Source organism: Notolabrus celidotus, chromosome 16, assembly GCF_009762535.1.
Source record: "Notolabrus celidotus isolate fNotCel1 chromosome 16, fNotCel1.pri, whole genome shotgun sequence".
In the NCBI taxonomy this organism is placed as follows: Eukaryota; Metazoa; Chordata; class Actinopteri; order Labriformes; family Labridae; genus Notolabrus; species Notolabrus celidotus.
In genome coordinates, this window is record NC_048287.1 from 3,240,336 (window position 1) to 3,267,573 (window position 27,238).

Consider the following 27,238-nt stretch of genomic DNA (forward strand, 5'->3'; position numbering starts at 1 on the left):
TAATAAAAAGTGTTGAAACGGTTGTTTTTGTTGGTAATCACTGTTGATGGATTTTGTTTCTGGTGAATGTCAGACTTGAGCTTCTTATGATGCCGAGGTGCTAAAGGTCATCTCAGTAGGCAGAAAATGAAGCTGATCACGTCGCTGTAATGACTGAGATAACAAATGTAAGAGTGGGAATAATGTCAAAATAAACAAAGGTTGCCTTCTTTGGCATTTATTTACAGCAATTATATGTCACACATAATAAAAGGCTTCTTTAAGACAGCCAAAGTGATCAGTAACAAGACTCAGTTATTCAGTGTGCTTGAGACAAAATCTGCATACAGCAGTGGAAATAAAGACATTTAATGAGTAAATAACAGGCTTTAAGTTCTGGCTCATCATAATATTCCAGTGTCAGTGTGCAGATACTCTTACTGCTCTTACAAGATAATCAGCATAATAAATGACACCATGATTTCCAGTGAGTTTGCTTAAGATACGGACAACGTGTGATACAAGTGTTCAGTCTCATCAGAAACATACAGAGCAGGAGAGAGTCGATGCCGTACGCTGGGGAACATTGTTAGGATTTGCTTTTCATAATGTGGCTTCCATTTGCTGGAACGGGTATTGATGGTTTGGCAACAGGCTAGCACTAGCAACTCCAAAAAGTGTGCCAATTTAGCTTGTAAGCTAGCAATTAGCAACCCAGCAAGCCAATCTGGAACTAAGACTGTGAGCAGAAAGAGGGAAGACACTACACTTGAGGTTTTCATCAATCAGCCATAACACTATGATGTGAAAGACGTAAATTATACCTTTGTCTTTTAGTTGAAGTGTTGGAAGAGGGGAAAATGGTCAAGCATAAAGGATGTTAGTGACTTTGATAAGGGCCTTCAGTTTTCAGGCACCTCTCCTTTGGAATCATCTACCAGTCAGGGTCCAGGAGGCAGACACCCTCTCTACTTTTAAGAGTAGGCTTCAAACTTTCCTTTCTGATAAAGGGAGAGAATCAGGCTTGGACCAGCTCTTAGTTACGCTGCTAAAGACACCCTATCACTTTAACTCTTCCTGTCCCATAAAAGTTACTAACCATAGGCCTTTCTGGAGTCCCTGAGCTCCCTTGTCTCGTAGGTAGCTGCAACTACAACTATCCGTCTCACCACTATCATCTCTCTCTCTCTCTTCATCTCCCTCTATCCCTCTCTCCAACGCGGTCTCAGCAGATGTGTGTCTAACATGAGTCTGGTCCTGCTGGAGGTTTCTGCCTGTTAAAGGAAGTTTGTCCTTGCCACTGTAACTTGCTAAATGCTGCAAAGTGCTCTGCTCATGGTGGATTAAGATGAGATCAGACTGAGTCCTGTCTGTAAGATGGGACTGGATCTTATCCTGTGTTGATGTTGGGTCTTTGTTAATAATAGGACATAGAGTGGTCTAGACCTGCTCTGTTTGGAAAGAGTCTGAGGAGAACATTTGTTGTGATTTGGCGCTTTATAAATAAAGATTGATTGATTGAGAGTATCTCCAAAGCTGCAGCTCTTGAAAGGTGTTCCTGGTCTGCACCTCCAGACGTGATCGAAGTAAGAGAAACCAGTGGAAGGGCAACAGGGTCACTGTTAGCCAAGGGGCATTGATGTGAGTGGGGTGTGGAGACTGGCCCTTGTGGTCCAATTCTAAAAAAAAACGTTATTGCTGGTTTGACATAAATGTGTTTTGAGTTGTTGCATATGTGGCTGACCAGTCGGGGTGTCCATGCTGACCCCTGTGCCAAAAGCACCTTCAATGGGAAGGTGAACATCAGAAATGGACCACAGAATTGAAGAAGGTGGTCTGCAAGTCTTGACTTCATCTCAAGATTCCTCAGATCTCAATCCAATCGAGCATCTGTGGGATGAGCTTGACAACCAAGTGAGATCCATGGAGGCTTTCAAATCACAACTTACAGGACTTGAAGGACCTTGGTGCAAGGGGTTCCAAAAACGGGGGTCGGATCCCCTGGGGGTTCTCAAGACACATAAGTGATCTAAAAATAGTACCTTTAACCCATTATAGTGAAAAAAATCGAAAAAAATAGTAGCTAACCTTGAAATAAAACCCTGAAAATAGAAAGTGTAATGAGTTTTCTGCCTTTCTTTGTTTCCAGATGACTCCTAAGTTTAGGGTTAGTGAACAGTTAATTATCAAAAGCATCAGTAGCAGCAGGTTAACTCATAACAGCACAGGAAACACAGACACATGCTCATATAGGTAGGGTCATTTTCTGCAGACCAGCTAAATGAAGCCACATTAAATCACTTTGAGGGACAGTGGGGGTCATGAGTCTTTGGCACCTATATTTTGTGGGTCGTGGCTGATAAGTTTGGGAACCCCTGGTCTAGAGGAGTCCATGTCCTGTCGGGTCAGGGCTGACCTCATGAGAGTGATAATGTTATGGCTGATTGGTGTATGTGACATCAGATGGTTAATGCTGGTTTATATTCATTCTCACATGGATCCTTATCATCATTGTTCTGGGTTATTTATCAATAATGTAGATTTATTTTGCAGAGATGAACTCAACATGAAAGTCAAATGACTGATTATACAGAACATAAAAAGACTGACACATTTCTTTCATTTTCACACATTTGCACACAGGACAGTCTGTTTCTGATCACTGTGTAAAAGGAAACTATGAAGATCTATGTGAATCATTGGTTACAGATCTGATCACAGTCTCTAGTCGATGTCATTTCCTCTCGTGTCTCTCTTTATTCTCGTCTGTACACTTATGATTTACATTTCTTCTCAAATTCAAACTTTGGTTGTGTCTCTGCACAAACCGGCACACTGAAGAACTGTAACAGAATGTTTTTAAAGGAAGATCAAACTTTAACTTGAAGCACATTATAATTTAAATGTTTGTCTTTACAGAGAGATCGTCAACAAACTCTCCTTCCTTCATTCAGAGCTGAAGCTATGGTGGCAGCAGGCCCTCAGGCCCCAGCTTGGATTGGAGTGTCCAGGGCTTGGACGTGGACACTGGGCAGAGTGAACCAGGCTAAAGGAAGCTCCCGTCCAGCACTGTCATCCTGGAACTTGATATTCAGGTAGAAGTCTCCAGTGTAGAGGAAGAGCAGGGCACCGACGCAGACTGAGTCTTCTTTAGGTTTGACCTGGTGATGAAGAAGACAGGAAGCAGAGGAAACATTAACAGCTGACTTCCAGTCGTTTGATAATGAAGTGGCTCACAGTCAGCCAGACTGGAGCCAGCACCTGGGGGGGCAGCAGACTGAGGCTTTGATGTAAAGGTAACAAAAAGTGCATTGATTCCCTTTGTCAGTTGAAAAAAAAGATTCCCCAAATCAGGTTGTTCTGCACATTCAGGAATTCAGGGAATTATTTGATGCTCTCATTTGAGTTTTAGATTCTAGACACTTTGTTCAGGCATCAACGAAGTCATCGCCTTCAGCTTGATAAGGATGCACAAGAGAGAAAAGTTACTCACAGAGGCTTCCTTCTTGGATAAGTCTGTTTTGAATTTAAAGACACGCACCATGACATTGTTAGGATAAAAGATTCTTCTCAGGTTCAAGCCTAAGCACGCCCCAGGAAGACAAAATTAACAATGATTGCCTGCCAGAGACACTTATTTATCTTCACTTCAAGCCTTCACTGTTCTCAGAATTACATTCTTCTTTATAGCAATATAGCATGTTCTGCATCTGTACGGCCCAACAAAGACATGAACCACCTGTAGGAACTCTGATACTGCACAGTTTGGAAAAACTGAGAGCCTTTCACTGTTAAAATATATTATTACCCGGCTCTCTTACTGATCTTCTGGTTGTGTAAGATGCTTGATTGTGATTGGTCAAAACCCCTTGACAATGGTTATTAACTTTCACTAACATGAGCAACACCAGAGACAAACTGATCACAAGTCATGTCAAATCAATCCACAGAAAAGAGTTCAGACACATTTAGCTTTTGCTTGTTGACACCATAGACTGTAAGGTGAAATCGCTAGCTTCAGTTAGCATCAAAACAATGTGGATTAAATGCTAGTTTCAGTTAGCATGCTAAATCAGCAGGCTAGGGACGTTTACATCTTGGATCCTGTCCATCAATATGATGAAGGAGCGGAGCAGGTGAGAGAAACTTTAGGTTAGTGATCTCTACAAAGAAAGTTAAACCATGAGCGGTGGTGATGATAGCAGCAGGGTTCAAAGTTGTGACATTTGTTTCTTTTTAAAGGTGTGTGAACCGCAGAGCTGGATGAGGACAGTTTCATGACCCTGAATGCTTCGCGTCGGGATCTTGTCTCACCCTGTCGGGATTCTATTTCCCATAACTACCTTCTAATCTACCCAAACCCCCTACATATAGGATTAACAAAATGTACACACCTATTGTTTAAGGAACAATGAATAAAAAACAGTTGTTAGAGTTATGTCTATGTAAGAGAAGTTCAAACTATTGAGAACTGGACTGTACAGAAAAACCATTAGCCGTGCTTATATACATTAGGTTACACATCCTTTATTAGTATTTATGCTTTTAAGCGTTATGGGGTGACTTAAGTTTAATAAAGTTTAACAATTAGAGCTAGTTCAGGCTTGGACCAGCTCTAAATTATGCTGCTACAGGATTAGACTGCCGGGGGGACTTACACCCTATCACTTTAACTCTTCCTGTCCCATTAAAGTTACTAACCATAGACCTTTCTGGAGTCCCTGAGCTCCCTTGTCTCGTAGGTTCCTCTGGATCTCTGCTGCTGTGGACGTGCCAGACTCCAGCTCCTACAAATGGAGCGACGCCTGCGAGCTAGTTCAGGCAGACAACTCGAGCTGCAATGCCATACACGTCACATGTCCCACTCTCATAACCATCATCCAATCCTGCCCTCTGCCTCTCAAATTGTTGGTCTATTTAAACTGGGGGAAAATCTCCCATCTCTCCCTCTGCCTGTCAACGCCTCTGCTGCTGCATGCCTATTGCTGATATTTTATTCTTCCCCGCCGCCTCCCCAGCTTCCACCTGCAGGCTCCGGGGGTGTTTAGTATGTTTTGCTCATCACTCCTCAATGTCTGCATGTAAACTTATCTGCAGGGAGTGATGAGGCCGGAGCCTGGGCGCCAAACATGAATATGTATTTGCTGCTACAATAAACAATTTAAACATGAGTTGTCTGACTGAACTACTACTATCCGTCTCACCTCTATCATCTCTCTCTCTCTTCATCTCCCTCAATGCCTCTCTCCAACACGGTCTCAGCAGATGTGTGTCTAACATGAGTCTGGTCCTGCTGGAGGTTTCTGCCTGTTAAAGGAAGTTTGTCCTCTCCGCTGTAACTAGCTAAATACTGCAAGGTTGTTGTCCCCAGTGGCAGATCATGTCGTCCAGCTACAATTGACTCACACTGTCACACTGTCACACTGCTCTACTATGGGAATCTGTGTTCAGCTCTTGAGTGACTCAGCACTTGGTACTTTGGTCATTATTGTGGTGATGTTAATTGTTGATGATGATAATGGAAGGTCTTAAATTGTTTGGTTGCTTCATTGTAGATGTTCCTTATTTAAAAAGAAAAAAAAAAACTCCTTACTTACTTTAGTGCATTGCCTTTACACTGCTTGGTAGTACCTGCACCCAAATTGACTTGAAGCACTTTGTTACTCTTACTGATCTTGTTTCCTCTTGTCTAGATCTTTGCTTGTGTTGTTCTTGTTCTCGTATGTACGTCGCTTTGGATAGCGTCTGCTAAATGACATTGTAACATTGTAATGAGGTGCAATGCTCATGGTGGATTAAGGCGGGGTCAGACTGAGTCTTATCCTGTCTTGGTGTTGGGTCTCTGTTCATAATTTGACATAGAGTGGTCTAAACCTGCTCTGTTTGTAAAAGAGTCTTGAGATGACGTTTGTTGTGATTTGGCGTTATACAAATAAAGATTGATTGATTAATTGACAGTCTGAAGCAGACTGGTTGCATGATGTGACTTTGTGACAACCTGCTCTTTATTAAAACATCACTCCTGCCACAACTCACCGTGTCAATGTAGAAAGTGTTGGAGCCGATGAACGTGACGGCATCCTCCAAATCGTAGTTCTGGACTCCGTTCTGGTAGTCCTGATACGGCACCACAGTCAGAGCCAGCGGGCCCACCGGGTTCTTGCTCCGGTTGGTCAGTTTCACCTCCAGGCTCACCGCTTCACCCACTTTACAGTCGGCAATGACGTCGCAGTCACACGGCTTCCCGTTCACCACCACATCTGAGGGACAGAGAGAATCAGAAGCAGGGAGTGTGTTAGCAGGACTCCAGGGGACGGATCTTGTTTTTCTGACATTTAGTACAGAATTAGAATCTGAGGAGATTGTCGGAAATAAGAATTAAGACCTTTCAAAGCAACATTTAAATCCAGTGCACGCTCATTCACAGGTTTCCCGTCCAATCTCCACTCCATTTGTATTCATCAAGCCCAGCACGGCCCGTTAATGGCCTATCATACTGTTCCTGGTGAAGGATCAATAGGCTTTGTTTGTCCTAAAATACATTTTATTGACATCAGCAGAGAGTGCCAGAGCTGTGGGTATTAAACTGAATTCCCTTCTGTTAATCTCATGCATGAATAATTTCTGTCATGAAGGGACGAATGAGATGCTGGAACCATCCCAGAATGACTCACACACACATACACACACACACGTTTTTATACAACCAACAATGGACCGTCAGGTTACGTCAAACAAGTGTTTTAAATGAATAAAAGTCTAAATAACAGAAGATAATGATTTAAAGATGTCAGCCACAGACAGCAGAGGGACTGCTCCTCTCTTTGAACTCATTAGTACTTGTTTACTGCAAAGACTTTCTTTATTATCTTCAGTGTTATCAATATTTAAACATCTCTCTGTTCTGAATATCACAGAAAGAACCAGAGGTGATCAATTGAGAACTTCCTTCATTTTAATAAAGAACACAACCTTGGAGCAGCCTTCATTTATTCCCTCTCCTCTGTTTCTCCCTCCGTCTCACCTTTCACAGGAGCGAGCTCAATTCATTTCTGCTAATGTGTGGCCGGTCCCTGCTGATGTGGCCCCTATTTGGCTAAGGTGCAGAGGGAGACACAATCATTTGTTTAGAACAACGAGCTCACCTGAACGCTCCCAACACGGGGATTTTTGGGGCCCTCACAGAGATCGCCAGAGTAATGAGCCCGGGAGAATAACTACGACACACACACATGCAAGGACGCACACACAAACCGGCTGTCATACGCTTTCTAGTGTCGCGCCTGCGGCTGTGATAAACACTGTGAGTCAGGGCGACTGAGCCTGTGTGACAGCCTGATGAAAGAAGGGAGCTGCGTTCGGTGCTGCTGGTTTGCCGATCTGTTGCGTGCAACGAGGGCTGGGGGTCGAGGAGAAGGGGTGGGAAGATAGACAGACAATCCAGCAGGAGGGAGGGTGGGTGTGGGCGGCTGAGGCCGTGCTGTCACAGTCAGTGGGAGCACCCTGGGGAGGCTGGAGCTACAGGAGGGTGACATTCAACTCTACGTCTGTATTAAAAAAGATACTTGAGTTAACACTGAGGACGAGCCGCACTCAGAGGGGCTCAGGAGTTTGTTACAGAAATAAGATGTCTCTATAGATTTTGGAGTGATGCATCAGTCTGCTGTTCCTGGCCTTCTTTAAAGTTTCTACATAAGTCAGGGAAACATCTTAATAACAGGCATCCATCCATCCATCCATCCATTATCTTGACCGCTTATCCCATTAGGGGTCACGGGGGGCTGGAGCCTATCCCAGCTGGCTTTGGGCGGAAGGCAGGGTACACCCTGGACAGGTCGCCAACCTATCACAGGGCTAACACAGAGAGACAGACAACCATTCATGCACACACTCACACCTACGGGCAATTTAGAGTGATCAATCAACCTGAGCATGTTTTTGGATTGTGGGAGGAAGCCGGAGTACCCGGAGAGAACCCACGCATGCACGGGGAGAACATGCAAACTCCACACAGAAAGGCACCTGCCCAGCCGGGGAGTCGAACCAGGAACCTTCTAGCTGTGAGGCAACAGCGCTACCCACTGCACCACCGTGCAGCCTAATAAAAGGCAACAATATTTAATTTGACATGTTACTGTATTTTCATTTAACAAATACTGGTTCTGTTGTTTGTAAGGAGAGCCCACATTACACCATTTTTAAAGTCTCTGCATGGGATTCCAGTATCTTTTAGATTTTAAGATTATTTTATTGGTTTATAAATCTCTTAATGGTCTTCCTCCATCTTATTTATCAGATTTGCTTTTATCATATGAGCCAGTGAGAGCCCTCAGGTCTAGAACAAAGACTCACGGTGAGGCAGCTTTTTATCATCAAGGCCCACACCTGTGGAACACCCTACCTGAAGATCTGAGGGCTGTACAGAGCATCAACATTTTTAAAAGAAAACTCAAGACTGACCTTTTTAGTCTTGCATTTAACAGAGTTCCATTCATTCTTATAAAAGTTTTATTTCATCTTACCTTATTTCATTCATTTATTTATTATCTATTTCAAATTTTAGTCACTTTTATTCTAATTTATATATTTTTAAGTGTAGCATCTTATTTTCTTTTGATGGTTTAATCTTTTAGTGTTTTATTATCTTAGTAATTTATTTTATTTTGGTGATTTTAATTTCCTGTTTTGAGTTTTAACATCTTATTTTACCTCCAGTGTTTCCTCATTAAGATATCATGAGAGAGTTTCCTCAGTTTGTTCAGCAACTTTGTTTATATATTAATTTATTTTACTTTTATTGTTATCATTATCATTGTGGCATATATTGTGTTCTTAACCTTAGGGTTGTGGGGTGGGTTTGGAGTGGGGGCTGGGATTAGGATAGGGGGGTCTTTTTTATATATTTTTCTTACTTTATTCTATTTTAAGTTGTTTTTATGTACAGCGCTTTTTGTTACAATGTCATTGTATGAAAAGCGCTTTATAAATAAAGTCTGATTGATTGATTGATTGATTGATTGATTGATTGATTGATTGATTGATTGATTGATTGATTGATTGATTGATTGATTGATATTGTTTGCTTCAAGTCATGACCAGAATGAAGAATTGCCTGAGTCCCAAAAGACCAGGCGTGTCTGGTTAATGATCATTGATTTTTTTTAAACATCTACAACTTTTTAAGTAAAGAAAAAAACATCCTTTATAAAGTGAATCAAAGTCGAGGTCTTTTAGATTAAAATAAAGAGTCTTAATATGATACTGCTGTAACTGAATTGTGAAAAACCTCCAGGTTTACTGTATTTATTCAGTGCTTTAGTACACCACCTTTATCATTCTTAAAGCCACGTGTGATTGCAACGACGGAGAAAAATAAAGGCACATGCGGCCAGGGCAATTACTTTGCAACAAAGATGACCCGTCTTTGTAATTTGTCTTGAGTGTAAAACTCTGTAAAGTGGAGAAAGCATCACATTTCTAGGCACCGATACATCATTATCACTAGAAACTCCCATTTCAAGTTGAAAACACTGTATTTTTCATCTGTAAGTGTCCTTGGTGCTGTTTTGAATAAGGAAGAAGTAACAGTAATAAGCAGCACAGTAAAAGTAATGGAACATCAAATTTTTTTCAAAGGCTGATTGAGTTAACTTGGAGCTGAAGTTAGAAGAGAATACAGAATGAGGAGGGAACAGATTGCTCAATGACAGTGAAGTGAGCCTGTCTGTGTAATATCACTGAATAGATTACACCATTCTCAGTTTTAATTCAAATATGAAAGGGGATTACATTTTACCACCTGGCTGAGATCTAATACCAATACAAGGAAGTCTCCTCTGTCAGATTCTGCTGGGACCATCACTGCTCTCAGATCACCGCTTCAAGGAGGCCAAACAGAGGCCTAACCATAGACTGTAAATAAAAATGGACAGCGTTGCTCTGCCTCTTCCCGTTGTACAGTTCTGCAGCCCAAAAATCCCTCTCCTGGGCGCAGCCATTGTGCAGCCAGAGCCTGTGAAGCCTTTGTAATAAGCTCCGCCCTACAGCGTGACATCACAAGACGCTGTGTGCTCTTTGAAGTTTCACTCCATGGCGGCTGTGAATCAAAGGAAACCCGGAAGTAAAACCCCGTTTTTTAAACTCTAATAACTAATGAAAAAGAAACTTTTCAGAAAAAAGAGGCCTTGGACACAAAACAGTCAAATACTAACTACATATAACGACAGCATACGGATGTGAGAAACATTCGTACGACGTGTATTTATTTTTTAAAGTTTGACTGCTCCCCCATTCAAATGAATGGGGGAGACAGATTTTTTGACCTATACTGCAGCCAGCCACCAGGGCCGTATCCGGCACGCTTGGGCCTAACAGGGTGACACGTGGCTATGTAGCAGGGTGGACCAGTACTTTGTGTGTTCACATGTCGTGCCTCTACAATGGTGTAACGCGACTAAAGTTACACTTGGGGTTGCAAAATTCCAGGAATCTTCAAAGCTGGAAACTTTCCATGGGAATTTATGGGAATAAACCAGGAATTTACTAAATTGAAGGTTGGCTCTTAAAAGGGTACTTAGTTGGGGCAAAATATTTTAACATAATCCTGACTAAAACAACCAGATTTCATGCAAAAAGATGCTTTTTTATTTGCATGTTGAATGGGACTTAGTTGGAGGGAGAGCGGCTCTTTTCATTTAACATTTTGAATAGGACTTTGTTGGAGGGAGAGCGGCTCTTTTCATTTAACATTTTGAATGGGACTTTGTTGGAGGGAGAGCGGCTCTTTTCATTTAACATTTTGAATGTGACTTTGTTGGGATTACATTGTTGTTAATTTTTGAATGGGTTGTGTCGGGGGGATGAGTAGTATTTAACTCAACATTTATGTTTTTGTTCTTCAATGAAAGAATTGATTCTTCAATAAAATATTTAACACTTGATAAAGTTCTACTTACAAATAAATCTGTTTGAATTGTATTATTTTGGATGGATGTCTGCTTATAACTAAACAAATATTTATGCTTGGATATGATACCTTCACATTAAATTACCCTCAATTCACAGTTCATTCCCATGGAGAGTTTCCAATTTGTAATATTTCCAAAATTCTGCAGCTTAACTTCACATGGAAATTTACCGGAAAATTTCCACCCCTTTGCAACCCTAGTTACACTACTATGCTTACTCATCATAGACCTTTCTGGAGTCCCTGAGCTCCCTTGTCTTGTAGGTTCCTCTGGATCTCTGCCGGACCCCAGCAGGAGAAGATACTACGACTACAACTACTACTATCCATCTCCAAAAATGTTCTGTCTCTTTAAAAGTGTTTCTGATTTTGTAAATGTGTTTTCTTAAATGTAAAAACTTTGTCAAAGTGTTTCATCCTTTGTAAATTTGCATCACACTTCCCAGCTACTGTAGGATTCACTGTGCTTGGTAAACCTTTTGGATGTCTCTGTATTTACAAATCAACATACACAGAGAGGAAACAACGTTGTCAGGAAAACATGGTCACAAGATTATAAAAGCTAAAAGCTACGTAGGGAAGTGAGTGTTGAAGCTCTGGGAGGAACAACAGTGGTTCTACTGAATGCAAGAGGGAAGATCTGAATTTGGAAAAAACAAAAAAATAAAAATATTACAACGTGGATATTTTTAGCACAACTAAGCAATCGTATTTATAAAGACAACAGTGTCACCACACTCCAACAAACCAACATAACCATCTCTGCCGGTCCTATAGTGACACCTCACTGAGTGGTTATATTTAGTTTTTTCAAAGTGTTGTTGCTAGGAGATGTGCTAATTATATGTAGCCTACATCGTCTCTACAACTGAAAATATACTCTTTCACTTTAAAAGCGAACAAAAGGGAACGGTTCCTCTGTAATGAGCTGATGAACTCCTCCACACACACACACACACACACACACACCCACAGCCTGAACATTCGCTCCAGAGTTTCTCCACTCTGCCATCCTGCATCGAGCACCAGCACAGAGTCAATCCGCTGATTTATCATCTACTGACACGCTGTTCCAAACACATAATGATAGTTATTGTTAGATAATATACTGTATATCAGAACTGTGAGTAATAGGCACTGATGAGACGATCTGGCACAAGACGACGCCTTTATTCTGACGTCTTTATCACACCAGAGCAGAGAGGAGAGATGAAGGCTCCCTCAGGACTCTCAGTGCGTTCCCACAGAGGATGTGAAAGGTCATGAAAAAATGCTGCTTTTTAAATCACGTGCCGTGTGTCTCCTGCCGTGCACAGCCGAGTGCTGTGGTGCAACTGCTGTACTAGTGCTCTTTAGTTTACCTCCACAGTGCCTCTGTTAAGTAGGTATCGTGAGGAATATGGCGTCCCGAGAGGCTGAGTAAGCAGCGGGTTACATCCCTCAGGCTCACAGAGGAGAGGAGTCCGTGCTCCATCATTTCAGGATAAAACACTGAAATCTAGACTTTGATTTTCTACAAACTGAGGAGCTGCAATGTAAGTTAAACAGACTTCTACAGAAATCATATCACAAATATTTCTCGTTTTAACATTAGTGGAAACAAAAACTACATTTCACTCCAAACTCTTCAAACAGAGCAGCTCAGGCGGTGGCCCAGTGCTGCAGGATACAATACTGTAGATACCTCTACACTCAGCTTCCTATGCACTGCCCATAGTTTATTGTTTTGAAGGGCTGTTTAAGTGAGCTGATGTAGATCCATCATGCAGGCCTGCTTGTTGTACCTAAAGTCTCTAAAAGTAGTATGGGAGGTAGAACCTTCAGTTATCAGGCCCCTAAACTTTGAAATCATCTACCAGTCAGGGTCCGGGAGGCAGACAACCTCTCCACTTTTAAGAGTAGGCTTTCCTTTTTTATAAAGCTTATAGTTAGAGCTGGATCAGGCTTGGACCAGCTCATAGTTATGCTGCTACATACTTAGTATGACACACTGGGATCCTGTCTTTCCCTCTCTCTCCTCTGTCTGCCTGTCTCTTACTTTAACTCTCCCTGTCCCGTTAAAGTTACTAACCATAGACCTTTCTGGAGTCCCTGAGCTCCCTTGTCTCGTAGGTTCCTCTGGATCTCTGCTGCTGTAGACGTGCCAGACTCCAGCTGCTACAACTACTACTATCCATCTCACCACTATCATCTCTCTCTCTCTTCATCTCCCTCTCTCCCTCTCTCCAACATGGTCTCAGCAGATGTGTGTCTAACATGAGTCTGGTCCTGCTGGAGGTTTCTGCCTGTTAAAGGAAGTTTGTCCTTGCCACTGTAACTTGCTAAATGCTGCAAAGTGCTCTGCTCATGGTGGATTAAGATGAGATCAGACTGAGTCCTGTCTGTAAGATGGGACTGGATCTTATCCTGTCTTGATGTTGGGTCTTTGTTAATAATAGAACATAGAGTACGGTCTAGACCTGCTCTGTTTGGAAAGAGTCTGAGGAGAACATTTGTTGGGATTTGGGGCTTTATAAAAATAGATTGATTGATTGATTGATTAGCCTCATGAGTTCTTTCGGATGAGCTAATCATTAGCTTAAAACAAACTACAAGTTACTGCAAATGTTAGAATTCTTCACAGCTTGTTTTTTTACACGCTACAACTGGCTCTTCAGTACCTGTTGGCAACTTGTTGAGGGTCTTCAGGCTGGTTTATACTTCTGCGTCTCCCTAACGCAGCAGGGGCTGACGCGGACATGAGCACCACATACTTGTGCGTTGATGTGTCTGTGTCATGCCGCAACTCTCCGCTGAAATGTTTGAGGGCAGTGTGGTCTCTCTGATAGCCGGTTGCCTGCTCCCTGCCCCGCTACGATCTCTGTTTACTTTTCCACAGAGATTCAGAGCGTGTTATGTTAATCTACAGCTGATACATGTTGCTGTTTATCATACAGACATGATTACATGAAGAACAGAGAGGAGGAGATGAAATACACGACCGATGTGCGGGGATCCCGGGAGTTCTGTAAATGTGGGAAATACAACACTGCCGAGTGGACCAATCACAGGGCTTGCGGTCCGCGTCGATTCTACACGTAGTTACATTTTGGAGGAGGTGCACGTCAGCTACGTGTGTAGGCCTCTGCGTAGGTATGGGAGCTACACGGACCTCCGGTGTAGGCTATGATGTTGATTCGAGTATAAATCAGCCTTTAGTCCTGCTGATTGTTTGCATGACAAGAGACTCACCACTCTGTCTTCTCTGAGCAGCAGAGGGACTTCCTCCCTCCCTGGCCCAAGCATCAAAAAGAAACACAGAATCCTGTCATTGACTCAAAACTAACATCTACAGCTGGTTAATCTGCAGCTTGTCAAGCAGCTTTTGTGAGTTTTAAAACAGCAATCCTGAAGGAACACTATTTCTGGCATCGCAGAGGCTTTAAAGAAAGAAGGATCAGGAGTGTCTGTGCTGCCTGATTGTGATATAAGCACAAAGAGAGAGAGAGAGAGAGAGAGAGAGAGAGAGAGAGAGAGCTGCAGAGGAGAACAGAAAACGGAGAGTTACAGTAAGTGAGCTGCATACAAGTAGTTTGTCCTGTTGGATGGATTGTGCTAATACACCAGGTCACAAAACACGGGATAGGTAAATGTCAGTGGGGAGCAGGGTGAGAACTTGGGGGGAGAAATGTCACAGTGACAAAGCTCCAACAAGTGCTGCCCGAGCAACAGGTGTGTGTGAGGGAGAGTGTGTGTGAGAGCCTCTCTTGTTAAAGGCTGACTGTGTGCTCCACTTTGCTCTTTTATTACTGCATTGATTCGTCCCGCTGTAACAGACTCGTTAATAAATTAAAGGAATGAAAGGAATCAATCCATTTATTTATTTATTTCCTTGCTTACATGCAGTTACAGCTCTTATGACGTGTTATGTAACTCGCGCAGCTGGGTTAGCTTTTCAAGTTAACACGCTCATTGCTCAGACCAGATGCTGCTGCTGCTGCTACTGCTGGCGTCTGCAGAGGCATAGCGCTGCAGCAGGCGTCGCCACAGCAACTGGGAGGAAAACATAGAGAAAGAGAGAGAGACGAGCCCCCTCCTGTAAGAGTATGAAAGCCACAGATCAAACTACGACTCAGAGATTAAACAAGCCTTCCCGCCCCTCACCGCATCGCTGTCACCCACTAAGATAAAGATGACGACCATCACTCGAGGTTTGCCAGTGTTTACACGATTAGGCCGTGCATCACACCGGGGGCGTCGATCCAGCTCATTAAGATTCACTCATAAATATGGTGCAGCATGAGGGGAGAGCAGACAAATCACACCTAAACAAACATGGATGTCATGTTCGTCTCAGCTCACGTAGAATGAAACTTCTGAAGTGTGTGTGCATCATTAAATAAAGGGGCTGTTTGTTACTCAGCTGCAGCAGAACTGATAACAGCAATACGAATTCATGGAGTCTTGTCCTCTGAGTGTGTGAAAGAAGCATTAGATGACAAGAAGTCCAGGTTTTCAAGTTTTGCAGAGGCACATGGTTTTGCAGAAATGGATGTGAGCCTAAAAACACTGTGTTGCATAACTTACTTTAGCACATCAGAAGGTGAATAAAAGTTCTTATATAATTATCTCTCTCTTTGAAAACAATGATTAATTTGGGAGGATATATATAGATATAAAGACATTACACCCACATCTACTAAGGTGTTTAGTAATGATCTAAAAGGAGATATACCCGGAAACTGAAACAGAGGACGAAAAAGGAAACGACTGAACACACCTCACATCTCAGAACAAGTCCTGCAGAGGAAGAAGGAAGACAAGCTTTGAAAAGGGGAAGATGAAAAACTGAAACAACGGAAAAACAGTCAGGTCAGCACACACGTCAGAAAAACAAACAAAAACAAACAATCAGAAATGTAGCTCTTTTTATCAAAAGGTGTTTTTTGACCGCAGGGACTTTACCCCTGAACTGCGTGCGCTTCGACCGGAGGAACCAGGATCTAAGTTTAGTTCAGGGGTAGATAATCTCCCCCCTGAATAGCCCCTGCTAGGGGGGTAGTACTTTTCAAAGGTCCTGGGACTTTCAGGGGGCAGGGCCTGCAATGCTGAACGTGTCTGATAGATTAACCTCAGTGTTTTTATTCCTCCCTCCGTCCACAATAACATCACACACATCTGTGATTCACTTGATTTCTCTTTCTTTCATTAGTTTTGATTTGTTCTATCTTTTTTGTATGTGTGTGTACTTTTCAAAAGAAGAAGCTGTGATTCTCTTGATTTAGCAGCTTGTAACAGTAGTCTTCTCTCAGCCCACCGTGAATGCGTCTCTCCCGGTGTTACGGTTTTAAAAGTGACCCTGTAAACTGGAGACCTTCAGCTGAACGTGTCAGTGTTTGTGGAGTTTACACAGCTGTTGAAACACAGAGGGAGTTCCTGGGAATGCAAACTAGTTTAGTTTTTATTAAGATTTCAAAATATCCTCATCAGATATTTAATGATCGTCTAAAGACGTTTATGAGGGATGCATCCGGCTGAAAGTCTCCAGTTAACAGGGTCGCTGTTTAAACCAAAACACCGGCTGATCTCTGCCACGGCTTTTTGAGTTCAAAAGGATTTTAAAGCCGTGTTGAAACGTCTTTGCTACTCGCGCTTATCTCCTCTCACGTGTTGATTCAGTGAATCCATCTGTGATGAAATATAGCACCATCTAAAACAGCACCAGCTGAGTCTCTTCATGCTAACAGGCTAACTGCTGTGTTGCTCATAATGATACCTGCCTGTCCGTCTGCTTCTATGGTGTCATCTGTCATGAATGGCATTCATTTTTGTGTTACTGCCCTCTACTGGTCTGGTGGTGTAGTGCATTTACTTTTTGTTTCTCCATATGTCACTGGCCTGATTCGCACAGTCTACCCGGGACTTCAGCCCGCGGTCGAAACGCAGACAACAATGGGGGCACAGGAACCTTTTAGTTCAGGGTAAAGTAGTTCAGGGGGCTGAAAGACCCCGGGACTCTTGGTCGAAATGCACCCAAAGCTTCAGATCCAGGTTAGTCTTTTGTTTTGAGAGGGGTAGCGCTCTGAGACGGCAGCATCACGGAAAATAATCGCACACTCGTACAACAAGCAAAGAGTTCAAGTGCACCATGAGACGTCACATCTGCCCCTCCTGTGCCTTTGTCCAGACTGGTCCCAGGCTGCAGGCTCTCCTTCCTGTTTCTGTGATTACATCGTGTACAAAAGCAGGAATAGATGCCATCCAATAATTTTTGAACATGACCTCGATAAATTAAATGTAGAGGAAAATAATGACAGTCTACCAGAGTGTCTGAAAGAGGTTCAAACACGGCAGTGACTGATCAACGTTTGGACACAGGCTCAATGATGTGTGAGGGATTTTTACTTGGTGGCAAATCTGGATGTGCTACGAAAAGTAGAGTACTGATGGGTTCATCTCTGATAAATATCTGAACAGGTGAAAAGCTTCTTCTCTTTTATTCAAGGGGAGAAAGGCATTCATAAAAATGTATAATCATCAGTGTGATCTTTGTAGAAACGTGGATAATGTCTGATGTAGAGACAGTTCCACTGAAAGAATAATAAACATGATAGGAGCTGAACTCCAGGTCAACAGTACTGGAGTGGCAGCGTCTTTCCCCCCAGGATGATCAGTAACAAAGAGCTGTGCTCCGGCTCAGATGACCAGGTCATCAGGGTTTAACAGCTCATCCAGCCAGCGGCCGCAAGCCAGGCCGGGTCACTGATGAATGCTCTGTGGAGCCTGAGGACGAGCTTTATAAAAGGTTGAGGTGTGCTGCAGTAAGTCTAAAAATAACCTGCCGGCTTGTGATATCCCCTAAACCATCTGCCCCTTTCATAATTATCCCCAGAACAACTGCTCACTTCATATCTGTTTTCTTCTCCTTCAACAAACAGAGAAGATTCCATCTGCTCTGAAGAACAAGGAACAGGAACATGTCTCTGTCATAGGGCTGGGCGATATTGAAAATGATGTTATCATGATAAAATACTTAATATCAGTAGATATGGATAATTATCACGATAAATATCAAATCATGACTTCTTTTAAATGTAAAGTCAGATTTTTACTCCTGAGTGAAAGTTGAAGACAGTTTGTTAGTTTGTATTTGGATTTAGTTTCTGATGAAATTCTTGAATCCATCATTTCTGACGGTGCTAACAGGAAGCAGGTCTTTAATGTAAGATGAGATTTTTGTGAACTTTTAGTTTGTAATTCTTATTTTTCTCAGATTGAGGTTATTTCCATAATTTGATTTAAACTTACAACAAACACAAATTGTGTTCTGTGTATTAGTTTATAGAGTACTGTTTTGAGTTGTGCACTCCTCTTTAAGATTACTAAGGGTTAAGGGCAGAGTGATGTTATTTCCCACAGTGCAGTGAATGCATCACGGTTATTCAGTGTTCAGTTGTCCTACGGTCGTGGTGGACATTAAACGTGTAACAAATGCACAGCAGAAGTAGTCTCTGAGTTCTTCCTTTACCCACATCCTGAAAGTATATTTAATGAAGTGTATGAAGTTAATAGTTAACACAGAGTCGACTCAGTGTCAGACTAACGACTCTGCTTTGAGCTGCTAGGTTTTGAGTTTTCATCAATGTTACTGTCGCTCATTTCAGCTGTGTTTACATTCTGCTCTTTAAGCCCCGCCTACCTCTCACCCTGCGACATGATTGGCTGTTCAATGCAGTCTTCTTCTTCTGTCTAATGTTAGGTGGCAACTTGCGTTTAAAGCTCATTAGCGCCCCTCGTTTTTTAGTGGCTGGGGGTGTTCTTAGATGTTCATTTATATAAATTTTTTATCGAAAAAAGGTGTCATATTTATATTGAGAAAAATTATATCACGATAATTATCATTATCAAATTATCGCCCAGCCCTACTCTGTCGCTCTACTTAAAGTGGACCTTAACATTCGCTCTGACATCGCTTTGGACCAGGAGTCCAGCACATCTTTAACTGCTGACTCTACTGATACTGGACTTCTGTGTGGCAACATGTGGGCTGTTAGATTGAACTTCTCCAATTGCACCATCTTTCTAAATGTCTGAGTATTTGCTGACCATCTGTCTCTCTCTCTTTGAAATCTAACACTGACTTGATTAGCAGGACCTAGCAGGACATATTTCAGAGGCTTCACCCCAAACACAGAACCTTCCTTGCTGCTCTGATTTTAATCACAAGCCTGTGGCAGAAAGATTTGGGCTCATGTTGCGTCATGCACTCAAAAACTCTGCAAACTAATATTTGCTTGTCTGGTATTTTTATATTACCAATATTTGCTAATATAAGTTTGCACTGGACACCTGAGCTGAGCTGCTTCAGGCCCGTACACATTGATAACTGCTCAGTTTACATTCTGACAACAGGAGCAGCAACATTACTCACACAAATATTCAACATCCCTTTGCAGCTGCACCGGTGGCTACACGGCTGATGTTTACTGAGATAATAACTCACTCTATCACATATTACGCCTCTAGAACACTACGCTCCCAACATGCAGGCCTGCTCATCGTACCTAAAGTTTCTAAAAGTAGTATGGGAGGTAGAACCTTCAGTTGTCAGGCCCCTCTCCTTTGGAATCATCTACCAGTCAGGGTCTGGGAGGCAGACACCCTCTCTACTTTTAAGAGTAGGCTTCAAACTTTCCTTTTTGATAAAGCTTATAGTTAGAGCTGGATCAGGCTTGGACCAGCTCTTAGTTATGCTGCTATAGGCTTAGACTGCCGGGGGAACTGGCACACTGAAACACTGGGATCCTATCTCACCTCTTTCCCCCCAACCCCCCTCATCACTTACATTAACTCTACCTGTCCCATTAAAGTTACTAACCATAGACCTTTCTGGAGTCCCTGAGCTCCCTTGTCTTGTAGGTTCCTCTGAGCTGCCGTAGACGTCCTCCTGCTGTGGACGTTCCAGACTCCAGCTGATACAGACGTGCTGGACTCCAGTGGCAACAGCTACTACTACTCTTCTCATCACTATCACCGCTCCCTCTCTCTCTTATTCTCCTCTATCCCTCTTTCCAGACCCAACTCAGTCGAGGCAGATGGCTGTCTAACATGAGTCTGGTTCTGCTCGAGGTTTCTGCCTGTTAAAGGAAGTTTGTCCTCTCCGCTGTAACTAGCTAAATACTGTGAGGTGCAATGCTCATGGTGGATTAAGGTGGGGTCAGACTGAGTCTTATCCTGTCTTGGTGTTGGGTCTCTGTTCATAATTTGACATAGAGTGGTCTAGACCTGCTCTGTTTGTAAAAGAGTCTTGAGATAACGTTTGTTGTGATTTGTTGCTGTACAAATAAAGATTGATTCATTGACTCTCCTTTTTTCTGTCCTTTGCTGGATGTCTCTGTTCCCTCTTCAGGACCAGCCGTGTCTGCGTCCTCACTGTTTGCAATGGGAGGCCCAAGGTTATCCAGCTCAGCCTTTTTTCTTTCACTTCTACAGCTTCATTCAGAGGTCTTTTTAAAAGAGACAGCGTAATGTGGGGTCACAGGGATTCAGTTTCTGACACATACTTACTGAGACGTTCAACAATGCAACTTATTGTTACATGACAGACTAACAGAATTGTGGATAACAGCACACTCAGTGGTACTCGAGCAGGGGCACAATAAATCTGAAGAGACTCTTATATGAGAGAGGAGGACATAATGAATGAATACATCTATAGTATAACACAGTGACAAATGTGGGTGAAGGATGGCTCCAATTGTCTCACTTTTATTAATAATTCTTCAATAAGTTCTGAAGATCATGAGCAGGGAATTCAAAGAAATGAAACATAGAGGTGTCTGAAATGTGCCACAGGCCTCAAACTGTAGAAAATCTATGTTCTTGATAAACTGCCACTTCTACCACCAGATCCGTGTCCGATCCGACAGTGGGAGTTAACACATTGACTAGAATAGAAAACCAATCCTATCTGGTGCTGTGACGAATCGGAGACGGACCAGACACAGATCTGGTGTAATTTGGCCGTGAAACCCAGAACGTGACACTTCCAAAACCTGATCAGATGTGGAGCCTACATTAAGTTTGACTTCACCTTCATTCTAGAGCAGGACCTATAATCTATCCACCAAGACCAGACTCTCCTTGATTTTCAGTGTTGACCTTCCCTTTGTGCAGGGCCGTCTCTTTTGTTTCTCCTGTCTGTGTGTGTCTCCTCGCTCGTCACTTGTGGGTGGGGTTTCATCACAACTGGGACGACTTGTCGAGCCTCCTACATTTCAGATCAGACAGATGACCTCTCCTCTTTCATGGCTGTCCTCACAGCACCGTGTTTTTGTTGTTTTGCTTTTGAGGGTGATGATGGGCAGCTTTATTCTATACAATTCAGCCTTTAAAGCTGGGGTTGGTAGTCAGATTTAGATCCACTTTTTGTTATACTGGTTAAAATGATCTTTATGTCCTGATGGTAATCAATACATAATGTGCTCTTAAAAAAGAGGTAAAAAAAGGAGTAAACCTGAGAAAACACCAACCAATCCCTGCCATCAGGAGCCAAATGATGAAACCAATCAAATCCTGTCCTGCCATTCTGCCCGCCTCCTGCGCATAGGAGCTCAGAGGGGAGGGGGGGAGGGGTTAGACGGAGTCCTGAGGAAATGCTACATTCATATCCTTTTTTCAGCATCTTTGAGTTTTTAGAAAAGCGCTTTATAAATAAAATGTGTTATTATTATTATTATTATTATTATTATTATTATTATTATTATTATTATTATTATTATTATTATTATTATTATTATTATTATTATTACTTAAATTCACGCTAGTTTTCCGTGACTACCAACCCTAGCTTTAAACCATGCAAATGATAATGAAGCAGTGACAGCTGATGGGGAGGGATTAAACCATGTTCAGCATGATTTGGATCGTTTTGCACATTGTTATCTTTCTTTGAAATGTAAATGAATCTTGTATATTTCCTTAGAAAGTTGCATCACAGGGTTACTAACACATTTAAAATCCAGCCTTAAGCTTGAAGGTTTAATATGATCCACATTAAGACAAAACCTTTCCTACCAGCCTCTCTAAGAGCTAAACTTAAAGAAAGGGAAAGAGTCCAGATAGTGAAACTGTACGACATAATGCAGCAGGATGCAGTCACACCGCTCACACTTAGCCGACTGGACATTACCTCAAGCAACTTGTTTCCACTGAACTCTGAGTGTGGTTGATCAGCAGAAATAACACTGCATGTCTAGTGTATTTGCTGTATAGCAACTTTCCAAAATAAAACAAATCAATAATGTGGGGGAGCAGCAGTGAAGTGGCTGGGTGCCACTCCACTTTAGTGGTCCAATACTGAGATGGCAGTCTTGGCTTGGGGCTTATATCTGTGTAACAGAACAAAGTCAAACAACAGGTCATGTCTGGTAAACTCTCACCAGATTCCTGACTGTTTGCTCCCCTGAGCTGCCACTTCAGCAGAATGTAAGAAAACAACACAGACCTAAACTCCAAGGCTGTTTCTGAAACCATCTACTACACTAGCACGGATTTGATCAAAATTCAGTATGTATGAGAACATGAGCAAAACTCCCCAGATGTCTTATTGATTCAGGATCATGTCTCAGTCTGCAGCAGACCAGTCTCCCTCACATACTGTTTCCCACAATGCACAGCTCTAACGTTCTACTTCTTTTTTTCTGTATTTGACAGGGGCACTCAGTTTTTATGTGCTGTTAAAATTATTAAACTACATATAAACCACTCCTTAACTTTTAAATCATAAGTGATGCTAAAGAAGCAGTTCATCTATCAGCTTGGTCGTTGTTTACTTCCACTTTCTGAAACAGGAAATCTTGCGACGCCTGACCCAGCATCCTGCAGACCAGATCCAACAGAACAGACAGACTACAGACTAAATTCAGACTCAGTATGCAGTACGTACTGCATAGTACATTTGTAGGTAGTAAGTAGCAGGAGGTTTTGAAAACAGCAGCCTCACATGGAGGTAAGGAACAACTGAATCAAACTAATGTGTCCTCATTTAATAGACGCTGGGTTTTTCAGAATAAGAGTGGGCCGGTTGTGTCTGCAAAAACTGCAATGTACAGCTTTCTATGTTGGCCTCACTCCATCTCTGGCGAGACCGTCCAGATTATTTATTTTAAAAGACTATTCATAAACTACATAACAATAGTCTCATAGGTTTTATTACCTGGCTTTCTTACTGATCTTTCGGCTCTGTAAGATGCTTGATTCTGATTGGACAAAACCTCTTGACAACGGTTATTATCTTTCACTAGCATGAGCAACGGCAGAAACAAACTGATCATACATCATGTCAAATCAATCCACAGAAAAGAGTTCTGCCACATGTTGCTTCTACTTGTTGACACCATAGACAGTAAGGTGAGGTAAAACCGTTAGGCTGATACAAGACCCCACATAATAATAATAATAATAATAATAATAATAATAATAATAATAATAAACTTTATTTATATAGCACTTTTCTAAACAGAGTTGTGCTTCACAGAAAGTAAACAATAATAAATGTAATCCCAACCCTTTTTCATTCACATATACACATATACATATACATATGTACACACATGCACATACTTATACATACATACATACATACACACACACACACACACACACACACACACACACACACACACACACACACACACACACACACACACACACACACACACACACACACACACACACACACACAAACATACATAATAACATGTAAGCAAGTTATGAAGGCCTTTTTGAAAAAGAAAGTTTTAAGAAGTGATTTAAAATTAAGAACAGAAGTAGCACGCCTTATTTCAGATGGTAGGTCGTTCCATAGTTTGGGAGCCCGGACTGAAAAAGCCTGAAACCCCTTGGATTTTAAACGGGCAATAGGTATAACCAATAAGCCCATGTTGGCTGATCTGAGAGGACGGGAAGGCTTGTACCGAGTGAGAAGGTCTGTGATGTACTGGGGAGCCTGATTGTGTAGAGCTTTGTAAGTGAGTAGTAGTATTTTGAAATCGAGTCGGAATTTAATAGGAAGCCAGTGTAAGGAAGCCAGAATTGGAGTTATATGATCGGATTTTCGTGACCCAGTGATTAATCGGGCAGCTGCATTTTGAGTTAATTGAAGGCGATGAACAGAAGTATGAGATAAACCGGAATAAAGGGCACTGCAAAAATCTAGTCTTGACAGGATAAAGGCATGAACAACCTTGTGTAAGTCGTGAAATGATAAGAAAGATTTAATTTTGGAAATGATTTTCAGGTGGAAAAAACAAATCTGCACAACCTTTTTAACCTGGGCATCAAAACAGAGCTCGGAGTCAAATAACACACCTAGGTTTCTTGCAGTGGGTGTGATATTAAGTGAGAGGGATCCAAGATGGCTGCGTATGTCATTGGTAGGGTTTGGTGTGGAGAAAAGGATAACCTCAGTTTCCTTACATCTTGTCTCACCCTGAAGGGATTCTTTTTCCCATAACTTCCTGCTAACCAAACATTATCCCTTACTTAGCAGTGAATAGGAGAACCCTGACCAACACAGCTGGGTTGTAAATGAAAACAGTGGTTAACAAAGAGTCCGGTGCAGAAGCTGTTCTCAACAGCTGAAATATTTTGCCAGAAGTGGATTGTTTTTTCAGAAAAAAATAAAGGAATCATCCATTTTTTCTCTTTGTGCTTATTTCTTAGAAAGAACTGATTCTGATTTTCAATGTTTGGATTTGATTCATATTCATTGCTCTTTAATTACATAGTGCTTGCCCCAGGACAGGTATGTGACTGTGGGAGTTGGGTTCGAACCAAGCGGTAAGCTCTGGTGTCAAAATATGAGTCCAATGTGGAAGTGGTAAAAACTGCAGTTCATCGCGGATGTGCTTGAGGCTGGCTCTGGAAGTACCTGAAACCACATACACACCAATTCAAAAAAGCTGATCTTTACAGCAGAAAAAAACATGTTTGCCGCCTGGTACAAAAGACGAGTGTTGTCTGGATAGCTCATTTCCAACGCGGCAATTTCAAAGATATTGAGATTACGAGGCTTCCAATGAGAGGCTCAGCTGACTTGATTGACAGGCGGGAACACTGTAGCTGTTGGTGAGGAGGCTCAAAGCCCGCCTCTTTACGTCACAGTCGCTCGACAGCAGCGATATATCTCCTGCTGACGGTTGGCCTCAAAACAGTGCTTCAGGAACAGATGGGTGCCGTCACGGATACTGCGTCCATATTTTATACAGTCTATGGTTCAAACTGCCAACCTTTCAATCAGGGATGACCCGCTCTTCCTCTGAGCCACAGCCGCCCTCTTACATCAAATATTACACAGTCAGATTTGTTTACATTTCAAATTTGTGATCTTCAGCAACAACTTTATCAACAAACTCCACTTCTGACACATGAAGTGCTCCTCTCTTAGTTAAAATAATGGACTCCCCATGAAAAGGAACACATGCTTACTTTACTATCTGCACAGATCTCAAAGTTGTTGGCTGTAGTAGAAATGTTTTTGGCTGCTGGAGTGTTTTGTGGACCTGCCTTAGCAGAGTCTGGAGAATGTTTTTAATTATTCTGGCAAGCAAAGTGGCCTTTTTCTCAAGTGTAAACTTTAATTTTTGCAGCTGGTGTTACGGTCTTTGAGCAGCAACCTCTCAAGAGAGCAACCTGTGATCTTCTCTATGAAGCCTGTTTGAACTGAAGTAGCCTAGCAGCATGCTATCATCACGTTTCTATATTTATTTATGGAGGGATTTAATGTGTTGTGTGGAGCGGGAGCAGATCATTTCTGTTTGTTTTCCTGGAAGTAATCGTCAACCTGTTGTACCTGAATGTGTCTATTATGCAAATCAGTATCTTCAGACCAAACCTCACCAGAGGACGTTCATCTGCTGGTTTTTTTCTTACCAAATTCAGAAGCTCAAATCTTGGGCCCTCGAAAATTAAATCTCGCCAAACGTGTCGATTCATGTGCCTAACGAAGATGAACTGATATTAACTCAGGATTTCTCACTGCAAGAGTTTTACTTGAGGCAAAAGACACCACAGTCGTTTAATACGCTGCTGTTTCTGAGCTCTCACAAGATAGAATCCAATTTATCCAATCAAAAGGGAAATAAATCAGATTGGAAACAAAACGCTCATCTAGAAGACGTCCCAAAGAGACTGATAACATGATTACATCTGGACTCATCTCTGTGTTTACTCAAGAACATCTTCATCTGTGGAAGGTTTATGGTTCAGTTGCACTGGAGATCATCTCCTCTGAACCAAGATCTTTTTATTCATGTGTGGAAATGGAAAGCTGCAGGGCTTTTCAAGTACCTAAAATACATGCAGCCTAGAAGAGCATTATGTCATTTACTATTGAGAGAGAGAGAGAGAGAGAGAGAGAGAGAGAGGGTGCATCTCAAAGCTCTAAACTGCAGTCTCCTCGCTCCTCGCTCCTCGGTCGAACCGGAAGTACTTACTGACTCGCCATTTTAACTTGCGTCCCAAAGCTCTAAACGCTGCTGGAGGAGAGAGGAGAGAGGAGAGAGGAGACTGATCCGAGGAGGGATAATCGAGGAAACACGAGAGCAGACTTTGCGGAAGTCTTTTCTCTGACAGACACGCCCCCTTATCGAATATCACTCACTGATTGGACGCTGCAGCGGCTCGGACTTAACCGAAACTTAACATCAGCTGAGTTTAATAACAGAGAAAAGATGGACCTTAAAACAGTCACTAAGGGTGCCCTGAAACAGATCATAAACATCCGTCGGTTTCTAAACAGTGTCTGTGATGAGCTGAGATTAAAAAGTGTTTGATGTGAATTTTAAAAACAAAATACTGATCGCAAAATCATAAATTCAATATAACAGAGGATGGATGTTATATCTGATTGTTTTTGTCAGATTCACTGTCTAATGAAATAGAGTAATAGAGTCTAAAATCATTGATAGAATATATATTAATGATCAGTTATTCCTCCTGTTAGTTTCCCCGTTTGTTCTGGTTTTCTTCATGAAGGGAAGTCTGACAGTAAAGTTTGTCTGTTAGTAAAAACACTTGTTATATTTCCTGTCAGGTTAATAAAGTTTCATATGAGGTTGATCATTAATGAGCACAGGGTTTGAAAAGAGTTGCATGGTTTCTATTTTCCCTTGAAGTAATAAATAATTTAATAATGAGGCATTTTACCGGTGAATCGATCCGCGATGCTTCAGGACAGAATAAACAGAGAGCTGATTCTCTTCATGTGCAGGTGTGTGTTAAACATGTAAACACAGAGACAGAGCTCTGTCA

The 27,238-nt window shown here is 42.0% G+C and overlaps 1 protein-coding gene across 3 annotated transcripts in view; it reads right to left on the reverse strand.

Annotated features, from left to right (window-relative positions):
• Positions 1-201: 201 nt before the first annotated feature.
• trappc9 (trafficking protein particle complex 9) overlaps positions 202-27,238 on the reverse strand; it is a 388,126-nt gene continuing 361,089 nt past the window's right edge. For 2 of the 3 annotated variants that reach the window (XM_034704883.1, XM_034704882.1), the window contains 2 exons: positions 6,016-6,239; positions 202-3,140 (listed from right to left, as the gene is read on the reverse strand). In XM_034704883.1, coding sequence (XP_034560774.1) covers positions 2,961-3,140; positions 6,016-6,239 — 404 coding nt within the window. In that variant the 3' untranslated portion in view covers positions 202-2,960. Of the gene's footprint in view, positions 3,141-6,015; positions 6,240-14,890; positions 14,978-27,238 lie in introns of those variants that run through there. The other variant, XM_034704884.1, reaches the window with a different exon arrangement.